The 22355-nt window shown below is 54.0% G+C and overlaps 1 protein-coding gene across 1 annotated transcript; it reads left to right on the top strand.

Moving 5' to 3' along the window:
* The first annotated feature begins 6478 nt into the window (after positions 1-6478).
* On the top strand, positions 6479-20187 carry TBX3 (T-box transcription factor 3). Its single transcript, XM_030501654.1, has 8 exons — positions 6479-6958; positions 7558-8002; positions 9775-10042; positions 11250-11396; positions 13607-13683; positions 14979-15136; positions 16505-17208; positions 17841-20187. The coding sequence occupies exons 2-8, from the start codon at positions 7608-7610 to the stop codon at positions 18285-18287; spliced, it is 2196 nt and encodes a 731-aa protein (XP_030357514.1). The 5' UTR covers positions 6479-6958; positions 7558-7607; the 3' UTR covers positions 18288-20187.
* Positions 20188-22355: the final 2168 nt, after the last annotated feature.

Below are 22355 nucleotides of genomic sequence, written 5' to 3'. Positions count from 1 at the left end.
CCTATAAAATCGGTGGGGTTTTTAGATTTCTTTTTTTGCTCTGGGGATAGTTTGGGCTCTGTTTCAGAGGGGAAGGAGTGGAATGAAATTACTTAGGACATGGTCACGCCGTGGGTCCCCCACGGCTGCGACCCGGAGCTCCTCGCTGCCCAAACGCGCCGGGAGCATCCACTTTTAGCGGGTTTGGAAGTCTCGCAGCCCACGGGCAGAGCCGCTGCCGGGGAGGGGGCGATGCCGGCGGGGTTGCCGGCTGCCTCATGGGGACGCAGCTCGGTTCGGCCCGGCCCGGCTCGGGCAGCGGTGGATCCGCTCGCGCATGTCGAGGGCTCGGGGCTGGGAACAAGCGTCGCGTCCAGGCAGCAGTTGTCCGTTGCCTCTTCTTCTCTTTCATGTATCTCCTGCCTTGGGGTGTGCGTGTGGGGGTTATGCTCTCTTTAATTGAAACCTAGTAAGGAAAATAGTAATGGATACCAGGCTGCGATGGAGAATACGTGTCCGCGGCTACATGATGAGTGTTAGTTCAGCAGGCTTTAGGAAGCCGATTCTTCTTCTCTGTCATTTCTCTATTGACAGCAGCCCCTATTAGATTTACCATGTCCTTTTGCAACAGCTGGTGTGTCGTGCCCCCCCTGCCCAGCTCCCCCGGGCCGAGGTATCAATCGATGGCCGGGTGACTTGGTGGCATCTCGAAGAAAACTGGAGTAAAGTGCGTGTCAGCGGCGGTGCCAGGGGCTCCCGGATCCCCTCCTTGCTCTGATGCAACCCGGCGTCTACCATGAGCCGGTGACATCGTTGTGACTGGTGGTACCGCGAAGCCGGTGGTGCTCAGCACCGCCCCAGCTCCAGCACCACCCCGCAGCCCCGGGGGACGCAGAGCAGACCTCGGGAGGGGGGAATGGAGATGGGAAAGGCTCCGGTTCTGGGTTGTTAAAGAACACGGTTGATGGTCAAAGCAGATAAAATCGGTTTCTTCGCCGGGTGCTCTCCAGTGCCTTGTTCGACGGGGTCTGCAGGGCGGCGGGTGGGCAATGCCACATTTGGAGGGCTGCTGCGGGAGGACCCGTCGCTCCTCGGTCCTGGTGGTGTGGTGTGGTGTGTGTGTGTGTGTGTTTAAATAATTGAATAAATGTACCCACTCCTTCTCTCCTTCTCCCTCATATGCAGACACACAAAGACAGCATTGAAAAGATAGATCTGTTTGACTATAGGAAACGACAATTAGTGCTGCTTCCTGAGTAGCAAACTGCATGTATGTGCCTGGCTATTAAAACGAAAATCAAACTCTTAACCAAATAGTGAACTCTATTTACAATTTCTGCTCGGCCAGTGCTGGTAGAAGCATAAAAATGGGTGTAGAGAGGGCAAGGGAGGGAGCTTTCATTTCACTTCTGCCAGCAACACACTGGTGAGAACAAGAAAACCAGGGGGTAGAAAGGGCTGCTGGGGCTGTGGGTGATACCTTGTGGCAAGGAAAAACAGAGTCGTGCAAAAACGGCTCGAAAAGGGTAAAAGGGATGCAAACTGCAGAGGGAAGACCATCCCCAGACCTTGCTGTGCCCTGAAGCGTGTGGGCCAGAGAGGCAGGGCCTGGCTGGGAGGTGAAGGGGAAGCTGCAGGAACTGACTCTGGGTGCTCCTTTATTTTCCTTTCCCATTGGTGGAAGCAACTGGAGAACATCAGAGCTGGCTGGGGACAGGGACAAGGTGATCACAGGTCTTGTTAGGAGAGGAGCAACAAGGGCAGGGCCAGCGATCTGAGCATGAGTGATGTTTGTGAAGGGGGCAAAAAAGCATAATCTTAATCTTGGAGCCCTGATGTTTGGGCTTCCATCAGGAGCTGGGCCAGGCCAGGGGGGCTCAGGAGGAGTGAGGAGCCAGGGGCTGCTCCTGGCTGCTGAGGTGACCCTGGGCTCGGGGGACAGTGCTGCCTGACCACACAGCAGCTCTGCCGTGGTCAGTGCTGCACTGCTCACACTGAGCTGGGCCATGCTGGACACATGAGCAGCCTTTTGTCATATCCCAGTGAGGACAAGAGGGTGAGAAACATCTTCAGCTTCTGCTTTCCTCTCTTTTTTCACTGGTGCTCCAACAAAGCATGTGCAAGGCATGTCTCTGGGCTCCCCCGGTCCCACAGAGCCCTGAGCTCAGCTGCACTGGGAAGAGGACCTGACCCTCCCTGTCCTCCCCTACTTCTGTTCGGAGAGATGGAAACAGCCCCTTTGATTGTGGTCGGACACGATGGGGCCCAGCCTGCTCAGAGGGAGATGTGAGGTTTCTTGTTCTTGCTATTTCTAATGCTTTTTTGGACTCAGGCAGGTTATTTTGCAAAGTTTTCAAGCCACACTTTCTGTGAAATTCAACTGGCAATTGGAGGAAGGGCTCTGCCAAAGGGAAAAGCAAAGAACTGCTGTAGTGACACCCCCCACTCCCCATAACAGTTTATACAGTCTAACTATATAGACTTGCTCCCTAAGGGACCTGCTTCGTTACATTTGTGGCCTGCACTGCCACTCTGGGATGGAGCTGTGTCAACACGGCCCCCATTCACTGACACCTTTTGCTGGGCTGGGAAAGGGCCTGCTCAGGGCTGGGAAGTTTCCCTCGGAAGAAGCATGTAATCGCTGCTCGCCAGATACCCCCCATGCTCCAGCCAGTATTTACTGCAAACCTGCCAAAGTAAACCAGCCTGCTGCGTTTTATTTCGGATAAACACAGCGCAGCCACGGTGGGGTGTTGGCTTCCGAAGGGCTGGAGCCAGAGCGGAGGCTGCGTCGCCGGGGGAAAGGGAGGGAGGAGAGGGATGAATCCTGCAGGGTGCGGGGCAGCTGGCAGGAAGGATGGGTCTGGGCCCCTGGGGATGCTGGGGACCGGCAGCGTGATAAGGAAATGCAGAGGCAGGATGCAAAACCCCACTTACGCTGCGCACGTTGGCCGGGCTCACCACGCACCAGGGCTTCTCTCTGGCAGAGCACCCAGCACACTCAGGGGGTGCAAGGGACACCTCAGGTTTTGCTGTCAGAACAGGGATTTGCGGTGTGCCCCAGGGCACGAATCCCCCCCCGGTCGCACACCCCACACACAAACATCACGTACACACACACGGAGGCCGTGGAGTGCCCGCACAGCCCCTCCACACGAACACACACGCCTCGGAGCTGCTGCTGCAGGCCTGGGAGAGGACGTGTTGGCCCCGAAAGCTGGGCTGCCTTTATTTTCCTCTTGCCTCCATTTCCTCCAGCTGGCTCTTCAGGCCACCGGGAGAGAGCCAGAGCCTCTCTCCTCCCACACCTCCAACACAGACGCACGGGGCAGGCTCGCTGCATGCCCCGAGCTCTCGTGCAAACGCTAAAAGTTGCTTAGGAGGGTGAAATCTGAGCAAGCGGGGCTCTCTCAGCCGCTCCACCACCAAAGGCCCATGGTCTGGCCAGCTCTGCTTTCCCTCCGGCCTGGACTGAACCAGGGAAAACCCAGCGAGGTGCTGGCGACAGAGAAGCTGAGGAAAGTGGGAGCCTCCCCCCTTTCCCCGTCCCGGCCTTTAGCTCTTGTGCTCTGAGATTAGAGAGCCCCAGCCTGGCCGCTCTCCGGGGAGACAGCGGAGACCTTTCATGCCTCTTTGAAGAGCCAAGATAGCGTCGGCCTTGGTGCAAGCCCAGCCTGCAGACGGGCCGGGAGGCGCGGGGGCAGCCGGCTATCTCGGCGTGCTATCACCCTGTCTCCCCCGCGACCAGCCCCATTCCCACCTCCGCCCCGCTCCCGGCCCTTTGCCATCGGCCGCCCTGATCTTTTTTATTTATTTTTATCTTTTTTTCCTTTATCCCCTCTTTCCACTTCTCTTCGCCATGTATTTCTGCGGGCCTCCTTGTTTATTTATTTCTCCGCCTCACTTCTTTCTTTATTTCTGGCAAAGAGGCGGCTAACAAGTAGCTGGAAGCACTGGCCAATATTTAACTAAGATGGCTGGCCATCAGGTCCCTTTTGTTTGCTTGCAAATTAATCATCCAGCGCGCAGTCGGCGCCAGGGTAGATTTATCACACACAGAAGGGGGAATGAGGCGGCCGAAGGGAGACAAAGACTGTTCGCACCTTCCCGCTTTTGATCTTAAATAAGTGCAGCCTCCCTTCATAATACGAGTCTCCAGGGGGCTTCGTCGGGGAGGTCACTCGGAACTGGCGGAAGTGTGCACGCCATTAGCCAGACGCTGAAATTGGAAATCATAAGCGGCAAAACATTTTATTTTCCTCCGCGGGTGGGTGCCGAGAGCGGCGCAAGGTGCGCGGAAGAGACGCGGAGGGCGGCAACAACTCCAGCCTCTGCTGCGGCGCCGAGGGAGCGCACCGGCGGGGCGGGCGCGGGGGTCGGGGCGCGGCGGGGCCGGGAGCGGCTGCGACTGTCCTGTGGGAGCCCGCGGGCACCTCCTGGTCCCCGGGGCTCGGTTGAGGCAAATTGCGGCAAACTTCTGGAAGCCGCCGGGCGTTTGTTGCAGGCTCTGTTGCAGGGAAGGCATAGGGCTCGGGGGGTCCTACCGAGCCCAAGGACCGGTTCCGAGCAGAGGTTGGAAAGACTCGCTGTCTTGGTTGATAACTAGCTGCACAGCGCAGCCGAGCGCCGCGCGGGTAGCCAAGCTCCTGGCTTCGAGAAACATATCAGACTTCCCCCCCCCCCCATCCTCTTTGAACGCATTACTCCCGCTTCCTTTCCTCCCTCCTCCTCTTTTCTCCATCCACCCCCACCCTCGACCAAAGGGGAGATATTTTGGTGAATGCAAAGCGATCCTAGACGCTGGTTACTACAGGGACTTCACCAAGCTGGCGCCAAGCGCTCTTAACCATGTGCGTCAAAAATGCAATGTTAGAAGAGCTAATCACTTTAGAGGTTCCGCTCCCATCTGCGCGCAGCCAGCGCCGGGCCCCCGCGCTCCGCCGCTCCGCTCCCGGAGGATTAGCTTCCCTGCTTTAAAGCAGGATGGGGGTGTCGGGAGATCCCACAGCAATCCCCAGAGAGGCGGGGGGGGTACGGGGGGATGACTCGGCACCTCCCAGCGCTGGGATATCCCGCCTGACACCCGTGGGCACCCCGTGCTCTCCATGCCCACGGCTCCCACGGTACGCATCCACCCAGCCTCAATTCCCCTCTGCACTGTCATCACCCCACCACCACCATGAACGTGTATCCCTATAAACTTCCCAAGCGGATCCTGCCCGGCTCTTTCTTCCCTCTCCGTGGGGCCGGCGCAGCCCCACGCATGATGCATTCCCCGGGGGGTGGCTGGCTCCAAGAGGGCCCGGGCACGGGGGCAACCCGCGGATGGGCCCCCCCGCCCGGCGCTGCCCCGGCCCTGCCCCGGCCCGGGCGCAGGGAAAGCCGCACTTCCCGTCTCCTCCCCGCGCACCTCATGGAAGAGGAGGGGTGTGGGAGCGTAACCCTCTCGGCGCCGGTGCCAGCCGAGTGGCCTTAATCCTCAGCGCCAAAGAAAGAAAGGCAAAAAAAGGGATAATACAAAAAGAAAGAAAGAAAATCCCGTTTTTCAGCCTTTCCTCCTCAACCTTCCCTATGGATTAGCAGCAGCCGGGCCCGGAGCTGAGCCGAGAGGCGGCCCCTGCCTGCCTCGCCGCAGCCTGCAGCCGCTCACAACAATAATAACAGCGGCCGCGGCAGCTGGGGCAGCCGGAGCCGAGCCCCCAGCCGGGGGGGGGGCACCCGCGGAGCCATCCCCCGGGCCGGCTCCTAACCCCTCGGGGCTCACCCCCAGATTTGTGGGCGGAAGGAAAGCTCCAGCCCCCCGGCCTAGAGGTCCTGTCTCGTTTAAAGAAATCAACTCTCTCTTTGGTGGGGGGAGGCGGCAACGGGAGTTGGGGGGTTGACGGACACCAGCCCCGGTGGCTGCGGGGACCGGCGGCAGGCGCGACGCGGCGGGGATGGGCGTGCAGCGCGGTGGGCCCTGCGGCCGCCCGAGGTGGGTCCGGGGAGCTCCGGGGCGGGGGGAACGCACCGGGCGTTCCCCTCCGGCTGCGGGCTGGGGCAGAGCTGGGGTACGGTGCGGCGGAGGGGGGGGGACGACCCAGAGCCGGACCCCCAACCACCACGTTTGGAGTCCCCCCCCGCGACTCCCGGCGTGCCCTTGCCGCTTCTCCAGCGCTGCCGGCAGCCGCTGCTGGGGAAGCTCCTACCGGGGCAGGCGGGCGGAGGAGAGCGCGCTGGAAATGCCCGGGCCGGCCATCGCGGGGAGCCAGGGCTAGGGGGGAGGAGGCCCCCAGCTCCCCCCTCTTCCCCCCCCCCGAGAGGCGGGTGCTGCCGGCCGCCCTCCCCGGCGCTGCCTGCGCCCTCCCCTCTGATCATGTTGACATATTCACACGGCCCGGAGTACTAGTGATGCTTTGCTGCAGCGTTACAGTTTCCGACACCTTCTTTTTATAACTCAGCTCTGTCCCCCTTCCACTCGACCTGTCAAAACCACGCCTATGGAGCCTCACAATTGGTCCGAAAGCGTCAAAGAGCCAATCAAGGAGGCTCCAGCTCCCTTGTAACCCACAACACATCCATACAATCTGGTGCACGCAGAGCACAGACTCACAGGGAATTCTCAGAGCTGAGAGGCTCCTTCTCCCTCCCTCCCTCTCTCTCTCTTTTCCTCTCTTTCTCCCCCCCCACCCCCTTCTCTTCCTTTCTCTTTCCCTCTCTTTCTCCCTCTCTCCTTTGCTGGAGCGCTGCTGGAGAGGAGACAAGAATGTAATTATTCCAGATTTTTTTTATTTTTAAGGTAGAGTGAAAGAGAAAGAGAAGGGGAAAAAAATAAAGGAAAAGGAGAAGGGTGAAAGAAAGAAGAGATCCTGATGGAAATCAGGGCACCCTGACCAGCTCCTGCTTGGAAAGGGGGGAAGGCGAGGCAGAAAGGAGATTTCCCTACAAGTTTTTCCTGCTGAAGGTTGCTCAGGAGCCTTCCTCGGCCGGCGAGGGGGGGGTGGGTTGGTTTGCTTCTCTCTGCTTTCCCTCCCTTCCCAGCCTCTGCTCTGCAGCCTGACCGTACGGAGGAAAGGTGGAGGGGTGGGGGGGAGGGGGGGGGGAGAGCCAGCCACCCAAAAAGAAAACCCAGCTTCGAGCCGTCACCCTCCACCACGAAAGAGGAGACAGGGGATTGAGACTAACAGAAAGAAGAAGAAGAAAAAAAGGATCTCGTCTTGTCCAGCCCTTCTGCGGCAACAGGAGCAGACAGCGAACCCGGTGGATTTTTTCCCCCCCTCCCTTCTTCGGCGTTTCTTTTCCAGCGCAAGGACTTCCACTCAGGACACACACACAAAAAAAAGGCAAACCGCAGAGACCGAAGACAAAAAAAGCAAGACTAATAATGAACAATCCTGTTAATCCGCTGTCCCGAGGGCTGGGGATGTGCCCCGGCTCGGGAAGTTGTAGGCTGTAGAAGTTCTGCCTCTCCCCCATGTACTGTGCTGTCTAGAGTTTATTTCCCTCCACCCTATATATATATATATATTTTTTTTTTTTTGTGCTTTCTTGCTGTTATTGTTATTATCTTAATTTTTCTTCTTCATGATGTGCTGTTAGAAACCACTCCGGGACTACTCCAGCAGTAGGAAGACCGAGGAGTGGAGTGGATGAATATACCGATGAGAGATCCAGTAATCCCTGGGACAAGCATGGCTTATCATCCTTTTTTACCGCACCGGGCACCGGACTTTGCCATGAGCGCTGTGTTGGGACATCAGCCTCCCTTCTTCCCGGCTCTGGCTTTGCCTCCCAATGGGGCGGCTGCTCTCTCCCTTCCCGGGGCTCTGGCTAAACCCATCATGGATCAGTTAGTGGGGGCTGCAGAGACTGGTATCCCCTTTTCTTCCCTGGGTCACCAGGCAGCAGCCCATCTGAGGCCTTTAAAAACTCTGGAGCCAGAAGAAGAGGTGGAAGATGATCCGAAAGTGCATCTGGAAGCCAAAGAGCTTTGGGAGCAATTCCATAAAAGAGGCACAGAGATGGTGATTACCAAATCAGGAAGGTAGGTCTGGGTCGGGGGTTTGTGTCTTTCTTCTGTTTCCCCCCCTCTCCCTAACCCCTCAGTCCCTGCACTCCACCAGGCTGCTCCAGAGCAAGGCTCTTTCACGGGCTGCTTTCTCCCTAAAGCTCCTTTCACCTGGAATTATGGAAAGTTTTAGGCAACCAGAGATCCGAGCCCAACTCTAGCAGCAACACTGCGGGGAAAGGCTCTGCCACGAACCGGCCCTGCTCAGCGAGAGGGTCCCTTCGTGCTTCAGTGGCTTAATGCTGCTTGGGGAAGACTAGGAGCAGAAAGAAAATCACTTGGGGTTGGAAAAGGAGCCGGCCTGATTTCAGCCTTGCTGCACGTAGGTTTTCTTCCTTCAGAAAAAGAAGGGAGAATGAAGGAAAATGTCTCTGGAGCGGCGGCTCGCTGCTGGCGAGGCAGAAGCTGCAGGAGGGCAGATAGGCTCAGTTTATCGGTTGCTTCTCTTGTGCCTCTCTCTGCTGGGATCTAGGCGTGCATTTGTGCTGGCTAATTCTAGTTAGAAAAGCACAAAAAGCTGCCAAAGCCACGCAGCGGTCCCGGCCCCGTAGCTCTCGTCCCTACGGTCGTGAAACCTTCGCCCGGGAATGAATGAACCCACCCGGCGCGTCCATGCTCCGCGCTTCTGCCTTTTAGAGCTTTACCCACCTGAAATCCCTCTCTATATTGACATCTGCGCTCTTTTACAACTTTACCTATCGCTGTGATGACACGGAGAGGGGAAAACCCCCTTTGCACCCGGGTGTTTTTCTAAGGGACTCTCTTAGAAACCTCCTAAACAATTCGCGTGTAATTTGCCAGGAAAATTACTCGAGGAAGCCACTCCTGAAAAGTCTTCTTAGATGGCCTTCATCTGCCTTGCTGGAGTTTCACCTACTTGCAGACCACCAGTTGCAGGCTCAGGGGAAAGAAAAATAAACTAAGAGCAGCAAGGAGGGAAAGAATAAAAATCCCCTCGCCCATTTTACTGCTTTCCCGAAGTTTTCCTGTGTTAATTGTGGTCCAGAAGTTTTTGCGCGAAAGCCTCGGCCAGTGTTAAGCGCTCTTACATGTTGCAAAGTCATGTGTTTCCTTTTAAGTTGAGATTGCTGGATGCCAACCGCTCGTTATAATAAACAGCAAATTTGTGGTATCCTGTTGCAGCTCGGAGCCGGGCCGGGCAGCGTGGTGCGGGATGCGGGGAGCCCTCTGCAACACCACGGGCTGTCCCTGGCGGGGGGGAGCCCCGCAGCCGCGCTGTCCGCCTCAACCGAGGGGGCTTCTTAATTTTTCCTCCTGTAAAGTGAAAACATCCCCTCTCTGCTTCCCCACTGGTGGATTGGGTCAGAATAATGCGGAATAGTTATTTTATCGGGGTGCGAGCTGTTCGCATTTCTTTGTTTAGCAGGAAAATCATGGGAGAGCCGAGAGCCCCAGCTGAGGCTCTGCGGTTCAGGGGTGGCAGAGGGAAGGTGCCTGCAGATTCCTAAGGAACACGGACCTCTCCCCTTCTGCTTCCCACCCCAAGGACCATTTTCTCCTGAAACTTTGAGGCTTTTGAGCAACCGTTTCGCTGTGGGCGAAGGTGGGGGGAGGCTTTTTGCTGGGGGACACACACGATTTTTCTGCTGCTTCAAGCTGAAGCGACTGCTTGGTAGAAGCGCTACCGAGAATCAGGAGCTTCTTTAAACGCTGTAATTAATTATGATTTATTTTCGTCTTGTCTTTTCTTTAACACACACCCCCCCCCCTTCCCTCTCTGCCCATAGGAGAATGTTTCCTCCATTTAAAGTGAGATGCACTGGACTGGATAAAAAGGCCAAGTACATTTTATTGATGGATATTGTGGCGGCTGATGATTGTAGGTACAAATTCCATAATTCCCGGTGGATGGTAGCTGGGAAAGCTGACCCTGAAATGCCAAAGAGAATGTACATCCACCCGGACAGCCCGGCCACCGGCGAACAATGGATGTCCAAAGTCGTCACCTTTCACAAGCTGAAGCTCACTAACAACATCTCTGACAAGCACGGATTTGTGAGTGCCTTTTCCCCTTTCCTTTGCCCCCTCCTTACTGCCGGACTCCCTGCTCCAGCCAGAGCCGGGCCCGCAGCTCCCGCGGCAGGGAAACAGGGAATAACCCCTCTCCACGTACACAGGGGATGCGCTTCGGCCCGGTTTACAGCATTCCTTGATTTTTAGTGTTGCTGAGGTCAGGATGAAACCCTCGAGTTTATTCTATAACCTCTCCATGCCATTCAACATTAACTTTAGAGAGGTATATTCCCAGCATAGCACAACTGGGTATTTCTTAGAGCTGTGGTGACTTTCTATATCTATTTTATTTTCTTTAATAAAGCCGATCACGCTTTTTAAGTGTAGGAAAACGATATGTGTGTGTGTATAAAGGGCTTAAAGGCCTAAGTACGCAAACATTTAAATATATATTAATCTGGATAATGTAAAGCAAGCTGGAGTGAAAATAAACAGGGACCAAAATCGGAGGTCAAGTTGCCCATTCATGTCTATCCACTCCTTTACATTTACCGGTGTGCAGAGATAAAAACTTACCCTAAGAGTGAAATCAAACAAACCTGCTGATAAGTGCTCTGACGATCCTTGCCATTTCTGTCTGTTCCTGGGCAAGCCTCCGCCTCGGAGCCGGGGGTTGCTGGTGGTGGCCGCGGTCGGGGGATCTCTAATGTGCCGAAGATTGCATTTGCTGGCTGTGATTTGATTAGATGATACATTTTTGCCTTTCGCAGAAGGCCTTAAGTGGATTGGGGCGAGCAATCAGACCTAGCCAAGGCTCTCGCGGTCGTGTTGCTGTTGTAGGGGCTGCTGCTTTTTTACTTGGTTTTAATTTTGTATTTCTTTTTTTCTTCCTTTCACTTTGAAATCAAAACACTTTGCGGCCGGAGCCGAGGTAGTTTCTCCCGCTCTCCTAGGAGAGCTGTGCTGGGATTTTCCCCCCTTTTCCCCTCCGAAAAGGCCAGCGGATGAGCCTAACCTCGGCGAGCTGGAGCTGTCAGTGCTTTTTGTTGGATGCTGCAAGGCGTGTGCGTGTGTTTGGAGTGTGCTCGGCGGGGAGGAGGAGTGAGGGGAGGAAGGAGAGGGAAGGCAAATTAGGAGGAGAAAGTGCCGGTGGCTGGGGGGAAGTGCGAGGCGGGGGTGCTGCTCCTGCTGACCGTCTTCTTCCCCCTCTCTTTGCTCTTTGCCGCCGGCCGCTGCTCCCCCACCCCAGACCATTTTAAACTCCATGCACAAGTACCAGCCCCGGTTCCACATCGTGCGAGCCAACGATATTCTCAAGCTTCCCTATAGCACGTTCAGGACCTACGTTTTCCCGGAGACTGAATTCATCGCAGTGACCGCATACCAGAATGATAAGGTAAGGAGATTAAGAATGGATTTGTTTTACGTGTTTTGGCTTTTAAGAGAACTTTTACTCTGCATTGTTCCCTTAAAAATCACGAAGCCCATCCCACTCTTCTCCCCCCTATTCCCTCCTCGTCTTTTCCCCCCAAATCTCCTTGATCCAACTTCGGGAAGGCGCCGACGGAGGGGGTCGGGCACCTTCCTAATACTGACTTCGGGGAAGGCAATTAAAAGGGAGGTCTGGGGGGGGGGGGGGGTCGTTTAGGGCTCTTAACCTTTTTATTTCACCGGTACCGCTCCCCGGTACGTGGAAAGAGGTAGGATGGGGTGGGGATCGCTGCTCTCGGTGTGGATTTAATCTAAGATGCATCAGAAAAGGAAAAAAGGGGGGCGGGGGGGGGAAGAGAATCGGCTCCGTGTGTCGAAAGACAGAGGGGGAGAGCAACGGGGCTGGAGATTTTGTAATTCTTCCTGGCCTTTGTGCTGTTTTAGCTCCTTTAACAGCAATTGGCAATAAGGCTGGAGCGCACGTCTGGTTCCTATTATTATTATATTATGATTTTTTTTTCTTGCATCCTGCAGTGTTTTATTATTTTTTGTGGTGCAGAAATATGCTCTGATCAGAGAGGGGTATCTTGCTCGAATTTAGCTGCGAGATCTGAAAGAGCCAGTGTGAGAAAGTTTTGCAGCTCTGCAGACGCTGCCTTCCCATTTCTGCTGGTTTATTGTCGCTTGCAACCAAGGTGGTATATTGGGAAGAGTGGCAAATGGTGAATTTATGATAATTAAGTCAAGTGGAAGGAAGCGAAAGAGCCAAAAAAGGGGCTTTGAGTTTTTCCTCTCTATAAATTATAACTGCATGCGTATGAGTTAAGCGCGGAGGGTCTGGATGTGCAGAGCCCGCTTGCTGCAGCTTCCCCGTCCCTCTCTTTGCCTTCACTATTAAAAACTTCACACATCCTTCACTATTAAAAACTAAAAGGTGAAGAGAGGGGAATCTGTGCCTTCTACCCTCGGTTTCCAAAAAGCCACTTCTCCCTCGGGGCTCGGGTTATTTTCCTCTCTTTCTGCGGCCGGGCGCTTGCAAGGAAATGAAAAGAAAATGTGTGTACAGAGAGTAGACTTTGCTTTGGGACTTATCAGCAGGGCTTTTCGCCCTGATCTACCAGCTGGGGACGGCTTGGTTGAAGGACAGAAATGAGCATATTTGTCTGATTGCCGTGAAATCGCCTGGAAAGCGGCGTGCGGGAGTGGCTGGAGCCCTCGCCGGCCGGTCGGAAGGCACGGCCGGGATCACCTGGATTAAAAAAGTCCTGCTGGGTTTTAGCAGTGGGTTTTCCTGCTCTTTGCTGATCCCGGGGGGAAGCGGTGGGGTAACGCGGTGACCGGGGCCGGTCTTTCCCAGCACTCAGCTGCGGACAGAGATTTGCTTTTCGGCGTCCTGCTCTGCCCTCAAACTGTGGGGATTGTGGAGCTTTCAGCCTGGTCCGGGACCGGGAGTGGAGCATCCCGGTTCCCGTTTTCCTTATCCCATTATAACCACGGGAGCCCCAGCCGGGCTTTGAATCAGCTTCTGCTCATTGTATATGGGGGCATGGGGTGTCCTGCACACCCACCCCCCCACCTGCACCCCCGATCCCTCCAAACTCTTGAAAAAACAGTCATTCCGTGAATCCCGAGGAAAACCCCAAGCATCCACCAAAAAACTTATATACTACCAACCCCCTGCCCCCGAAAATCAACTGGCTCCTGGCACCCCCAGCGCCCCAACACACACGCGGAGCATAATGCAATTATATAAAGTATTTTATTATAGCACGGGGGATGGGGTGGGCATGATTCCTTTGCGGTTTAATTATGGCATTTAAAGAGTTTTAAGCACAGGCATAACTTGCATGGATCGCATTGCATGGCTCAATTAATTCCGATGCGGTGGCAGCAACACGGGGTTCTTTCATTGCCACCGCAGCCCGGGGCCACTGGCCAGCCCTGACAGGGGATTGGGGATGCGCTGCGTCCAAACTGGCTGGGGAAAATAGAGATTCACACCAAAACCAGGGACCTTTACCCCTACGGGTCCTGCTCCTGCTGGGATCCTGCGGGCACTGGCGAAACCGGGGAGAGGGGTCTTTTTGCTACTATTTTTTAATCCAAAATCTCCTTATTTCTGTCCCAACCCCCTACCTATTTGTTTGGTTTTTTTTTTTCCTCTCCATCCTATAGATCACTCAATTAAAAATTGACAACAATCCCTTTGCCAAAGGTTTTCGGGACACCGGGAATGGAAGGAGGGAAAAAAGGTGAGTCTGGGTAGATTATAAAAAGGCACCTTGTTGGGGTTTTGTGGGTAAAGCTCAGAACTCGAGCAGAGGTCAAAATCACCTTGCCTTGCCTCCAAACCACACATCACCCCGCCAAAATTCATAAGGATCTTGGCGTTAATAATGCCAAGCTGATTGCATGGGAATTCTTTCCTGCTTTCCATGTTGGTTTTTTTTTTTCATGGTGCAGGGAATGGCTGGCCAAAGGGCTGGTGGTACATTAAGCAAATATCACCGGCGAAAGAAGTTCCCCTTAAATTTTTGAGAGGGAATATTACATTATAGTTTGTATCTGGGACTGGGAAAGAAGGAGAAGTGAGGGCAGAGCTGATCACTGGTTCAATCTCTGGTGTTTTCCCGGCGACTGTATCAAAAAGACTAACATGTGGAGGAGAAACATATAAATAAACTGTTGTGACAGAGGTATCTTGTGAATATGGAAGTAATTAATGATGGAAGAATCTCTATTTTTTACTGAAAGCAGCACGATGCAGTTTGTGCCTCAGGTAGACAGATAGACAGGACTCATTTTAATGGACTGAAGAATTTCATTTTTAGTCATGGAAAAAATAGAGAAAGGGATGATTTTTTTTTTTCCTTTGATGGGGGATATGTCTTTATTTTGTTTTTATTTTAGCCATTTGCACTCGAGTTTAGGTAATGAATAAATCTGTTTATTCCTCTTTTTTACCACCACCACCACCCCCCATCCCCCCAGAAAAAAGGGGGGTTGGAAATGTAATGTAAAACAAGAGGCCTTTCTCCCTGCCTAGCCCTGAGCCCAGTGCACACACACACACCCCAGCTCCTCGTGTCCGCCAGTGTGAAAATAAAGCCAACGCTGGAGCCACAGGACGGAAATGATTTCTAATTTCTCTCTAAATATAAATAGGTTTTTACTCCGGGTTAATTGTTGGTGAAAAGATTACATAAAGTGCCTAACAAAATAACCACTTCCTAGCAATCTTAGCAACCATTAAGATGGCTCATATCTCTGGAACATCCTTGCCTTTTAAAAGCTAATCTCCAGGGAATGCTTCCCTCTCCCCTCCGCCTCTTGTCTTTAATATCTGCCTTTGCTGAGGAGCTGCTCACCGCTTCCAAGAAATCTCCTCTCATTAGCAGCCAAGGCATTCTCCCCTCGAGGGGACCTTGGCCCTTCATTCCCCTGCCCTAGTCATCCCCAAATAGGAACTCAAGAGGGATTGGGGAAGGGTTGGGGGTCCCGGGTGGATCCTGGGGTCTGCTCACCCAGCGGGTGCATGTGCCTATAGGAAGCAGCTGACCCTGCAGTCCATGCGGGTGTACGATGAGAGGCAGAAGAAGGAAAACCCCACCTCGGATGAGTCCTCCAACGAGCAGACGGCCTTCAAGTGCTTCGCGCAGTCCTCCTGCCCTGCCGTGCCTGCTGTCGGCACCTCCAGCCTCAAAGGTGAGAGCTGCGGCCCCCGGGTCCCTCCTGTGGGGAGCCTGGGCCCCGGCTTTGTGCAGGGGGACAGATCCCAGCCTGTACAGCTGCCCTCCAGCACGCACGTCCCTTCATTCCTTCTTTCCTTCATCTTTCCTTCTTTTCTGTTTTCTCTCTTTGCTGTCTTCTCTTTCTTCTAGCTTCTCTTTTTGATTGCTTTTCTTTCCCCCTCCCTTTCTGTCCTTCTTGCTTTTTTTATCTTCTTTCTTTCTCTCCTCCTTCTTTCCTTATTTCCTTGTCCTTGTTTCCTTCTTTCCTTTTATCTTTCCCTTTCCCCCTCTTTTTCTCTCTCATCCTCTCTCTCTCCCCCACTCTTTCTTGCCTTCTCCCTCTCCCCCGGCCTCCCTCTCCCACTGCTGCACGTTCATTCCTCCCCTTCTTGGTTCAGAAAGGAGCCAGCTCCGAGTCAAGGGAGCAAAGACAGACCACGGGGCAAAAGTTCAAAACTGGAGTCACTCCATTAATATTCCTTTCTGAATCTGTTATTAGAGGAAGGATCTTTCCCCTGGATACAGTCCCGAACTTTGTTATAGAAAAGTCACCCTCGATTTCTCCCCGTGCGGGGTTGGGAGCTGTCTGCAGCTCTCTCCCATGTATTAATCCATCCAGGGGTGGAGGGCGGGGGGCAGGGGGAGGAGGAAACAACCTCTTTTTTGTTGTTGCTTTACTCGTTTGTTTAAAGTCCTGCCGAGCGGAGGGGAGGGGAGCTGGGAGGGGACCCGAAAAGCAAACCAGAGCTTCGCACCTGGGGCGCTGAAACTAGGAGATGAAGTGCAGAGGAATCCAGCGAAGCCGTGCATGCGCTTGGGAAGGAGGAGGAGGAAGGGGGGGTCCAGGGGATGATGGAGGCTGCTCTGTGTGTGTGTGTGCGCCCGTGTTCAAAGTTTGCCTGTTGAAAAGGATGAAAACTAGGCAAAAGTTCTTGGAAGAGGCATCCCCGAGGCCCTCCCGCCCTGCCAGTGGGACGGGGATGGCCCTGCCGCTCCGCTGCCTCTCCCGCAGCCCGGAGGCTCCCGGCGTGGGGGGTGCCGATGCCCCAGGCAGCTCTGGGCCCCCCCAAGCACCCGGCCGGGGAGGGCCCTCCTTAGGGCCGCTGCTTTGTTTCGCAGCTAGTTTTGCTGCGCTGTGTAAAACTCAGGCTTGGCTTGGATATGGCAGGCGGTGGGAGCCGGGGGTGTATTTATTTATTTATAGAATAATCATAATAAAAGGAAGTATTTACACCTAAATCTCTGGCTGGCCAGGAAGCCTCTCTGCCCCCCTCCGCAGCCCGAAGGGGATTTAGGGACGTGCAGCGCCGGATCCCAGCCCCGGGCTCCCTTTGTCTTGCAGATCTCTGTCCCAGCGAGGGAGACAGCGATGCAGACAGCAAAGACGATCCCTTGCTAGAAGCCAACGAGACCGGCAAAATCAGCACTACCACAGCCACCACCCCAGCGCCCGCCAGCTCCGCAGCAGCCGCGGGAGACGACCCCCGGGAGAAGGGGGGCAGCCCCTCCAAAAGCCACTTCTTCCCCAGTGACTCAGCAGGGAGTCGGAGCCGAGAGAGGACGGAGAAAGCCCCTCCGGACTCCCGGCACAGCCCGGCTACGATCTCTTCCAGCACCCGGGGGGGAAGCCTGAGCGGTGAAGAACTGAAAAGCCCCCTCAGGGATGGTCCCAAAGTAGATGAGAACCGGCTGCTGGGCAAAGAGCCCTTCGCCCCCCTCACGGTCCAGACCGACAGCACGGCCCACCTGAGCCAGGGACACTTGCAAAACCTCGGCTTTCCCCCTGCCCTGGCCGGCCAGCAGTTCTTCAACCCGCTGGGGAATGGGCATCCGTTGCTGCTGCACCCTGGGCAGTTTGCCATGGGGGGAGCTTTCTCTGGCATGGCCGCCGGGATGGGCCCCCTGCTCGCCACCGTCTCCGGGGCATCCGCTGGTGTCTCGGGACTGGACAACACGGTCATGGCCACGGCGGCGGCCCAGGGACTCTCGGGAGCATCAGCGGCTGCTTTGCCTTTCCATCTGCAGCAGCACGTCCTGGCTTCTCAGGTACCGCACTTCCCCCCGCTGGAGCATGGGGGGCTCCGTCCCGGGGGAAGGGGAGCAGTGGGGCACCAACTTGAACTCCCGGAGCTCTTCCACTCACACACTCCCCCCGCCGCCCTCTAGCTCCTGTGCTCCCTGTGACACTGCATGGGGGCCAAGAATTTTACCCTCACCCTCTTGGCTTGGCAGCCCCACCGGCTCGGCAAGCAGCTCTATGGAGTGGGGCCGCCCCATCGGGGGTAGGGTGTGGTGTGTGTCGTCATACCTGTGGGGCCAGAGCGTTTGACCCAGCGAAAGAAAATCTCCCCGCAGAGGAGGAGATGGGGGGAGACACCATGTCCCTTGTCTCGTTTCGCCCCTATTGGGGCGCGACTCCCCCGCGGGAGAGAGGAGGACTGGCGGGGGCGGGCCGTGCAGGGCAGGGTTTATCTCGGGAGTCCGGATGGTTTTGGCCTCGACACTGGGAGGATGGGTCTGCATCCCCTCCCGTGGGCAGTAGCCTGGCCGCTGTCAGCTCTCCCAGTGGCATGTGTGCGGGGGGGATGCCGGCATGGGGGTGCCGTGGAGCATCCCCCGAAGGGGGATGAGTGCAGGCCGGTAACCCTTTCCCTTCTCTCTCTTCCCCCGTCCCGCAGGGCCTGGCCATGTCTCCCTTCGGAAGCCTCTTCCCCTACCCCTACACCTACATGGCAGCGGCAGCCGCCGCCTCCAGCGCCGCCTCCAGCTCGGTGCACCGGCACCCCTTCCTCAGCGCCGTGCGGCCGCGGCTCCGCTACAGCCCCTACCCGCTGCCCGTGCCCCTGCCAGACGGCAGCAGCCTCCTCACCACCGCCCTGCCCGGCCTGGCCGCCGGCTCCGGCGATGGTAAAGCGGCGGGGCTGGCCGCCAGCCCCGGCTCCGTGCCCCTGGACTCCGCCTCGGACCTCACCAGCCGCTCGTCCACCCTCTCCTCCGGCTCCGTGTCCCTCTCCCCGAAACTGGGTGCGGACAAGGAGGCAGCCACCAGCGAACTGCAGAACATCCAGCGCTTGGTCAGCGGGCTCGACCCCAAGCAGGACAGATCCCGCAGCGGCTCCCCGTAACCCCCCCGCCTCTGGGAGCTCATTTCAAATCAGTCTCGCAGTGCACTTTGTTTGAAAGAAACCACATCCTCCACCCCGCGAGTGTTTGGGTTTTGTTTCGTTGGGTTTTTTTTTACCCCCCCCCCTTCATTTTGTCTTTTTCTTCCCCTTTCTATTTTTTGAAATATAAAATCCCCCGGCGTTGTGTGCGCGTTTATCAACAACAAGGTATCTGGTGAAGCAGGGGAGGGGGGTGAGCGGAGGGGGGAGAGGATTTGGGATTGGAGAGCAGAGCCGGGGTGGGAGAGCTGGGTCGGAGGCTGCTCGCAGGGAGCAGCCAGGCCGGGCCGGGTCACCGGCGGGGTTGTGGCATCCTCTTTTCTTTCTTTTTTTATTTTTATTTTTTAAACTGTGTAAAAACAACCCCAAAACAAACCAAAAACGGGAAAGAAAAAAAAAAAGAAAAAACAGAAAAAAAACCCCAAACCCCAAACCCTTAAAGCAAAAATAAAGCAAAAAAGAAAAAAAAAAAAAAAATCAAAACAGACGTATGGATAAAAAATAAGCAAGAGAAGTGATTTGTTTTTTCTTTCTGAAAGAAAAGTGTGTAAGTAACTCGCATATCGGTTCTTCAACAGTTGTTTCCTGGGCGGGTTGTTAACAACAACCCCCTTAGTCAATATTAAGGGAAGCTGTGTGTTTCAAATATTATTGTGATGTCTGAGAGCCAGTCGGTGGCTGGTTTTGCATGTTCCATAGTAGCCTGCTTTTTATTTGGGGGGGTGGGGTGGTGTATTATATTTTATTTCGGTGGGGTTTGGTTTATTTTTTAATGCTCGTTTCAAATCCCAGGGAAAAAAATATTACTAATAATAATAATAATTAAAAAAACAACAAAAATAAGACCTACTACCTTAAACCATTCTCCCTGTAGCAACACCAATAAGAAGTGTAGTTGGAAAGAGAAAAAGAAGTGAATTTATTTTATCTTCAACCCTCTGGCTTGACTGTAGGTTTATCAAAGCTTTCCCTCTTTAATTGTATATGCAATAACAAGGTTTAAACATACTGAGAAGAAGAAAAGAGCGGACACTATTATTAAAACAAAGTATTTATGTAATTATTTGATAACTTGTAAATACGTGGAATATGGATACTCGAAATTAAACTTTAATTTATTGACATTGTACATATCTCTGTAAATACGACTGCAGCCGTCTTCTTTTGTTCCTCTTCTGTTTTTATTTTTAGTCGTTTTCATTTCAAGTTCGTAATTCCTCTAAACATACACCCCGACCCAGAGGAGAAATCCCTCCATTTCTGAGGGCTCACGTTTTCAATCGGAGTTCACCCCAGAGAACCTGATCTCATCCTTTTGTAAAGGAGCCGAACGCAAACGACAAAGCAGAAACAAGCAAAATTAATCAAAGACCTTTAAAAAAGAAGAAGAAGAAGAAAAGATAAAAAGAAAAGGCAATGTGCCATGGTAGCTTTTAATCCTCGATTTCTTCAGTGTTCAAAGCGCTACTTTCCGTATAGAGTATCAACAATCAGAAAGTTATACACACGACAACAGGCTTCTCCAGTGGCTTGAGAGAAAGGAAAAAGATGAAGATTTTAAGTGTCTTTACTTTGTATTATTTTTTTTCCCCATTTCCTTGGTGTGTCTCAAAAAACAACCCCCAACCAACCCCACGATGGAGTTTTACTACTGTGCTTATCGTTGTCTTTGTTTGAGTGCATATTTTCTTGGCTTGAAAGTCAGGTGCTCAGAGCTGGTTCAAAGAAAAAAACAAACTAATGAAGGTATATTTTGTGTTATATAAATGTTGAGAAGTTCTTGCTATTTCTATTTTTTTTCTGTATTTTTTCCTCCCTTTTAAAAGTCACTGAAGTTTCAATAAATTTTTATTGAAATGTCTTGGGCGTACTGTGAAATGCCTTCACCCCAACCCTCCCCAATGTGCCTGGGAGGATGGAGGGGTTGAAAGATATATATCCCTCGTCTGCCTTTCTCCTCCATCCCCCATCCCCTTTCCCAATATTAAGCTATTTCTCCTGGAAGGAGCTAGTACGAACCAGTCGGGATGGTGTCGTTTGAATTGTTGGTGGGGAAGTACGAGTTTTAAGCAAGCTGTTTAATGCACCTTTTCCGTCCTCATCCCTCTCGCTTTTAAAGTCGATCCAGAGGCTACTCAGTCACCTCTTTTAATGGAACAATATTAAGTGGCGTTTGAAAAGTTAATGAGAAAGGCTGAGCTATGCTTTTATCTGTCATAAATTAATAACGCAAAACTGAAGAATTAGAGAATAGATCTGTTAAATTTTAATGCAGAGCCCTCCTCCAAAGTTTCCAGGTAAAGTGCTCAGGAGCTGCTGGGCTCGTTTTCCCTCCCGTCCGGGCAGCGGAATTGGCTTTTCCAGTTAGTTATCACCTGGAAATCCAGGAGTTTGTTGGGTTTTTCCTCCCTTGGTTTCCCCCCCTTCTCGCCTTTGGGCGAGATATGTTGAGATTAAGTAGAAAATAGCTGGAACGGGGGCAGGCGTCCAGGCTGGACCAGTGGCCTGGGAGGTCACTGAGAAGGGAACTGAGACCTGGCAGCTCCTGCCTGTATCTTTGCCAGCCCATGAGCACATCCTTTAGCACAACATATATATTTCTCCCTCTTAAAGAGATTCCCCCCCCGCTCCCGTCAACAGTTAGTGGCCGGTATATTGGAAAGTGATTCATCCTCCGCCAGTAATAAATATTATAAGGATGTACTTCCAGCCTGTATCCTGTTTGATACTCGGCCCACGGCCCCCGGCTCCTGCACCGGCGAGATAAAGGGAGCTTCGATGGAGGAAAGTGAAGAGAAAACTCCGATTTTTAACAGGTCCTCAAGCCCCCCCATCCCCTGCACATCAAATTCACCTCAAGTCCCCTTCATGGCGGGACGGGACCCTTCCCGTCTCAGCTTAGTGGGTGTGTGTTAAACCCACGGTGCTTGCAGCAAGGGGAAGGTTGGGACTGAGCAGTTTTTTCGCGGGTGGCCCATGGTGATGGCTGCTGGAACTGCCACTAGTGCCACTGTAGCTGGTGCTCTGGACCAGGTGGGGTTTTAGGGATAGAGTCTGGCAAAAGAAAGAACTCCCCTTCCAATCCAAGGCAGCCAGCCTTCGGCCTGCACCCCACAAGCCGGTTTCCACCGGAGCTGCGGCCCCCCCCAGCTGCACAATCCTCCTTGCTGCGCCTTCAGCCTCCCCCTTCTCTCTCAGCCCTGGCCTCAGGGGCAGCGTAGGGGCATCTTTCCAATGTTACAGCCCTTCCCAGCCCCTCGCTGCCATTCATTTGGCTTCAGGAATGATGGGGGAACCCCTATTCTCTCCCCGCCCCCCAGCTGCTGGCCCCCCCAAATCTCTCTTACACAGTGACAGTGGTTGGAGGGGGGCTATGTGTGTTTGTAGTTGATAAGGAAATTCGCTTCTGGTGTTCAGAGGAAAGCAAACACCCCCCCCGCACACCCCCCTCTCTCATCGCCTTCCCGCCAGCCCCGGAACCCGGTAGCCACTCCGCAGCCCCGGGGCGCTGCAAACCCGGAGCTTACGATTTATTTCTCTTTATCATTATTTTTTTTAAGGCTGAGGGTGCAGCTTGATTGATTTAACCCCCTTCCCCGGGCCTAATGCTGACCTCCCCCTCCCCGTGCCCTTGCAAGAAATCCGTGTACCGCAGGTGTAACTCTGACTTGCAAATGGCTTTATCTCTTGTGTATCTTATTTGTATATAGTAACGTTAATGAGTAACTCTTGTGGCGCTTGTGGATGGAGGTAAACAGCGAGCAATCTCTCTGGATTATCCTGTCTATTACTCACCTGGCGCCTGCCTTGATATCCTCAATGGTTTTATGGCTGATGCAGGCGACCCGGCGCTGGTTGTATGTGGGGGGTGTCCGGCAGCGGGGGGGGCTGCGCGGCGCCGGCGCCACCTCTCGGGCAGCCCGGGCAGTGCTGAGCGGCGCCGGAGGGGACCCACGGGCACCCACCGGTGGCTCCGAGGATGGGGGGGCTGTGTGTGTGTGGGAAGATGAACCGGACTCCCCCCCGCCT

This window comes from Strigops habroptila, chromosome 11 (genome assembly GCF_004027225.2).
Source record: "Strigops habroptila isolate Jane chromosome 11, bStrHab1.2.pri, whole genome shotgun sequence".
NCBI classification, from domain to species: domain Eukaryota; kingdom Metazoa; phylum Chordata; class Aves; order Psittaciformes; family Psittacidae; genus Strigops; species Strigops habroptila.
This window is presented reverse-complemented; position numbering and strand designations above follow the sequence as displayed.

Excerpts from the sequence above, each read along its gene's own strand:
- TBX3 (XM_030501654.1), top strand. The coding sequence starts at position 7,608 with ATGAATATACCGATGAGAGATCCAGTAATCCCTGGGACAAGCATGGCT. Across the intron at positions 10,043-11,249 it reads TCTCTGACAAGCACGGATTT|ACCATTTTAAACTCCATGCA; the intron begins GTGAGTGCCTTT and ends CCCCCACCCCAG. Across the intron at positions 17,209-17,840 it reads AGCACGTCCTGGCTTCTCAG|GGCCTGGCCATGTCTCCCTT; the intron begins GTACCGCACTTC and ends CCCGTCCCGCAG.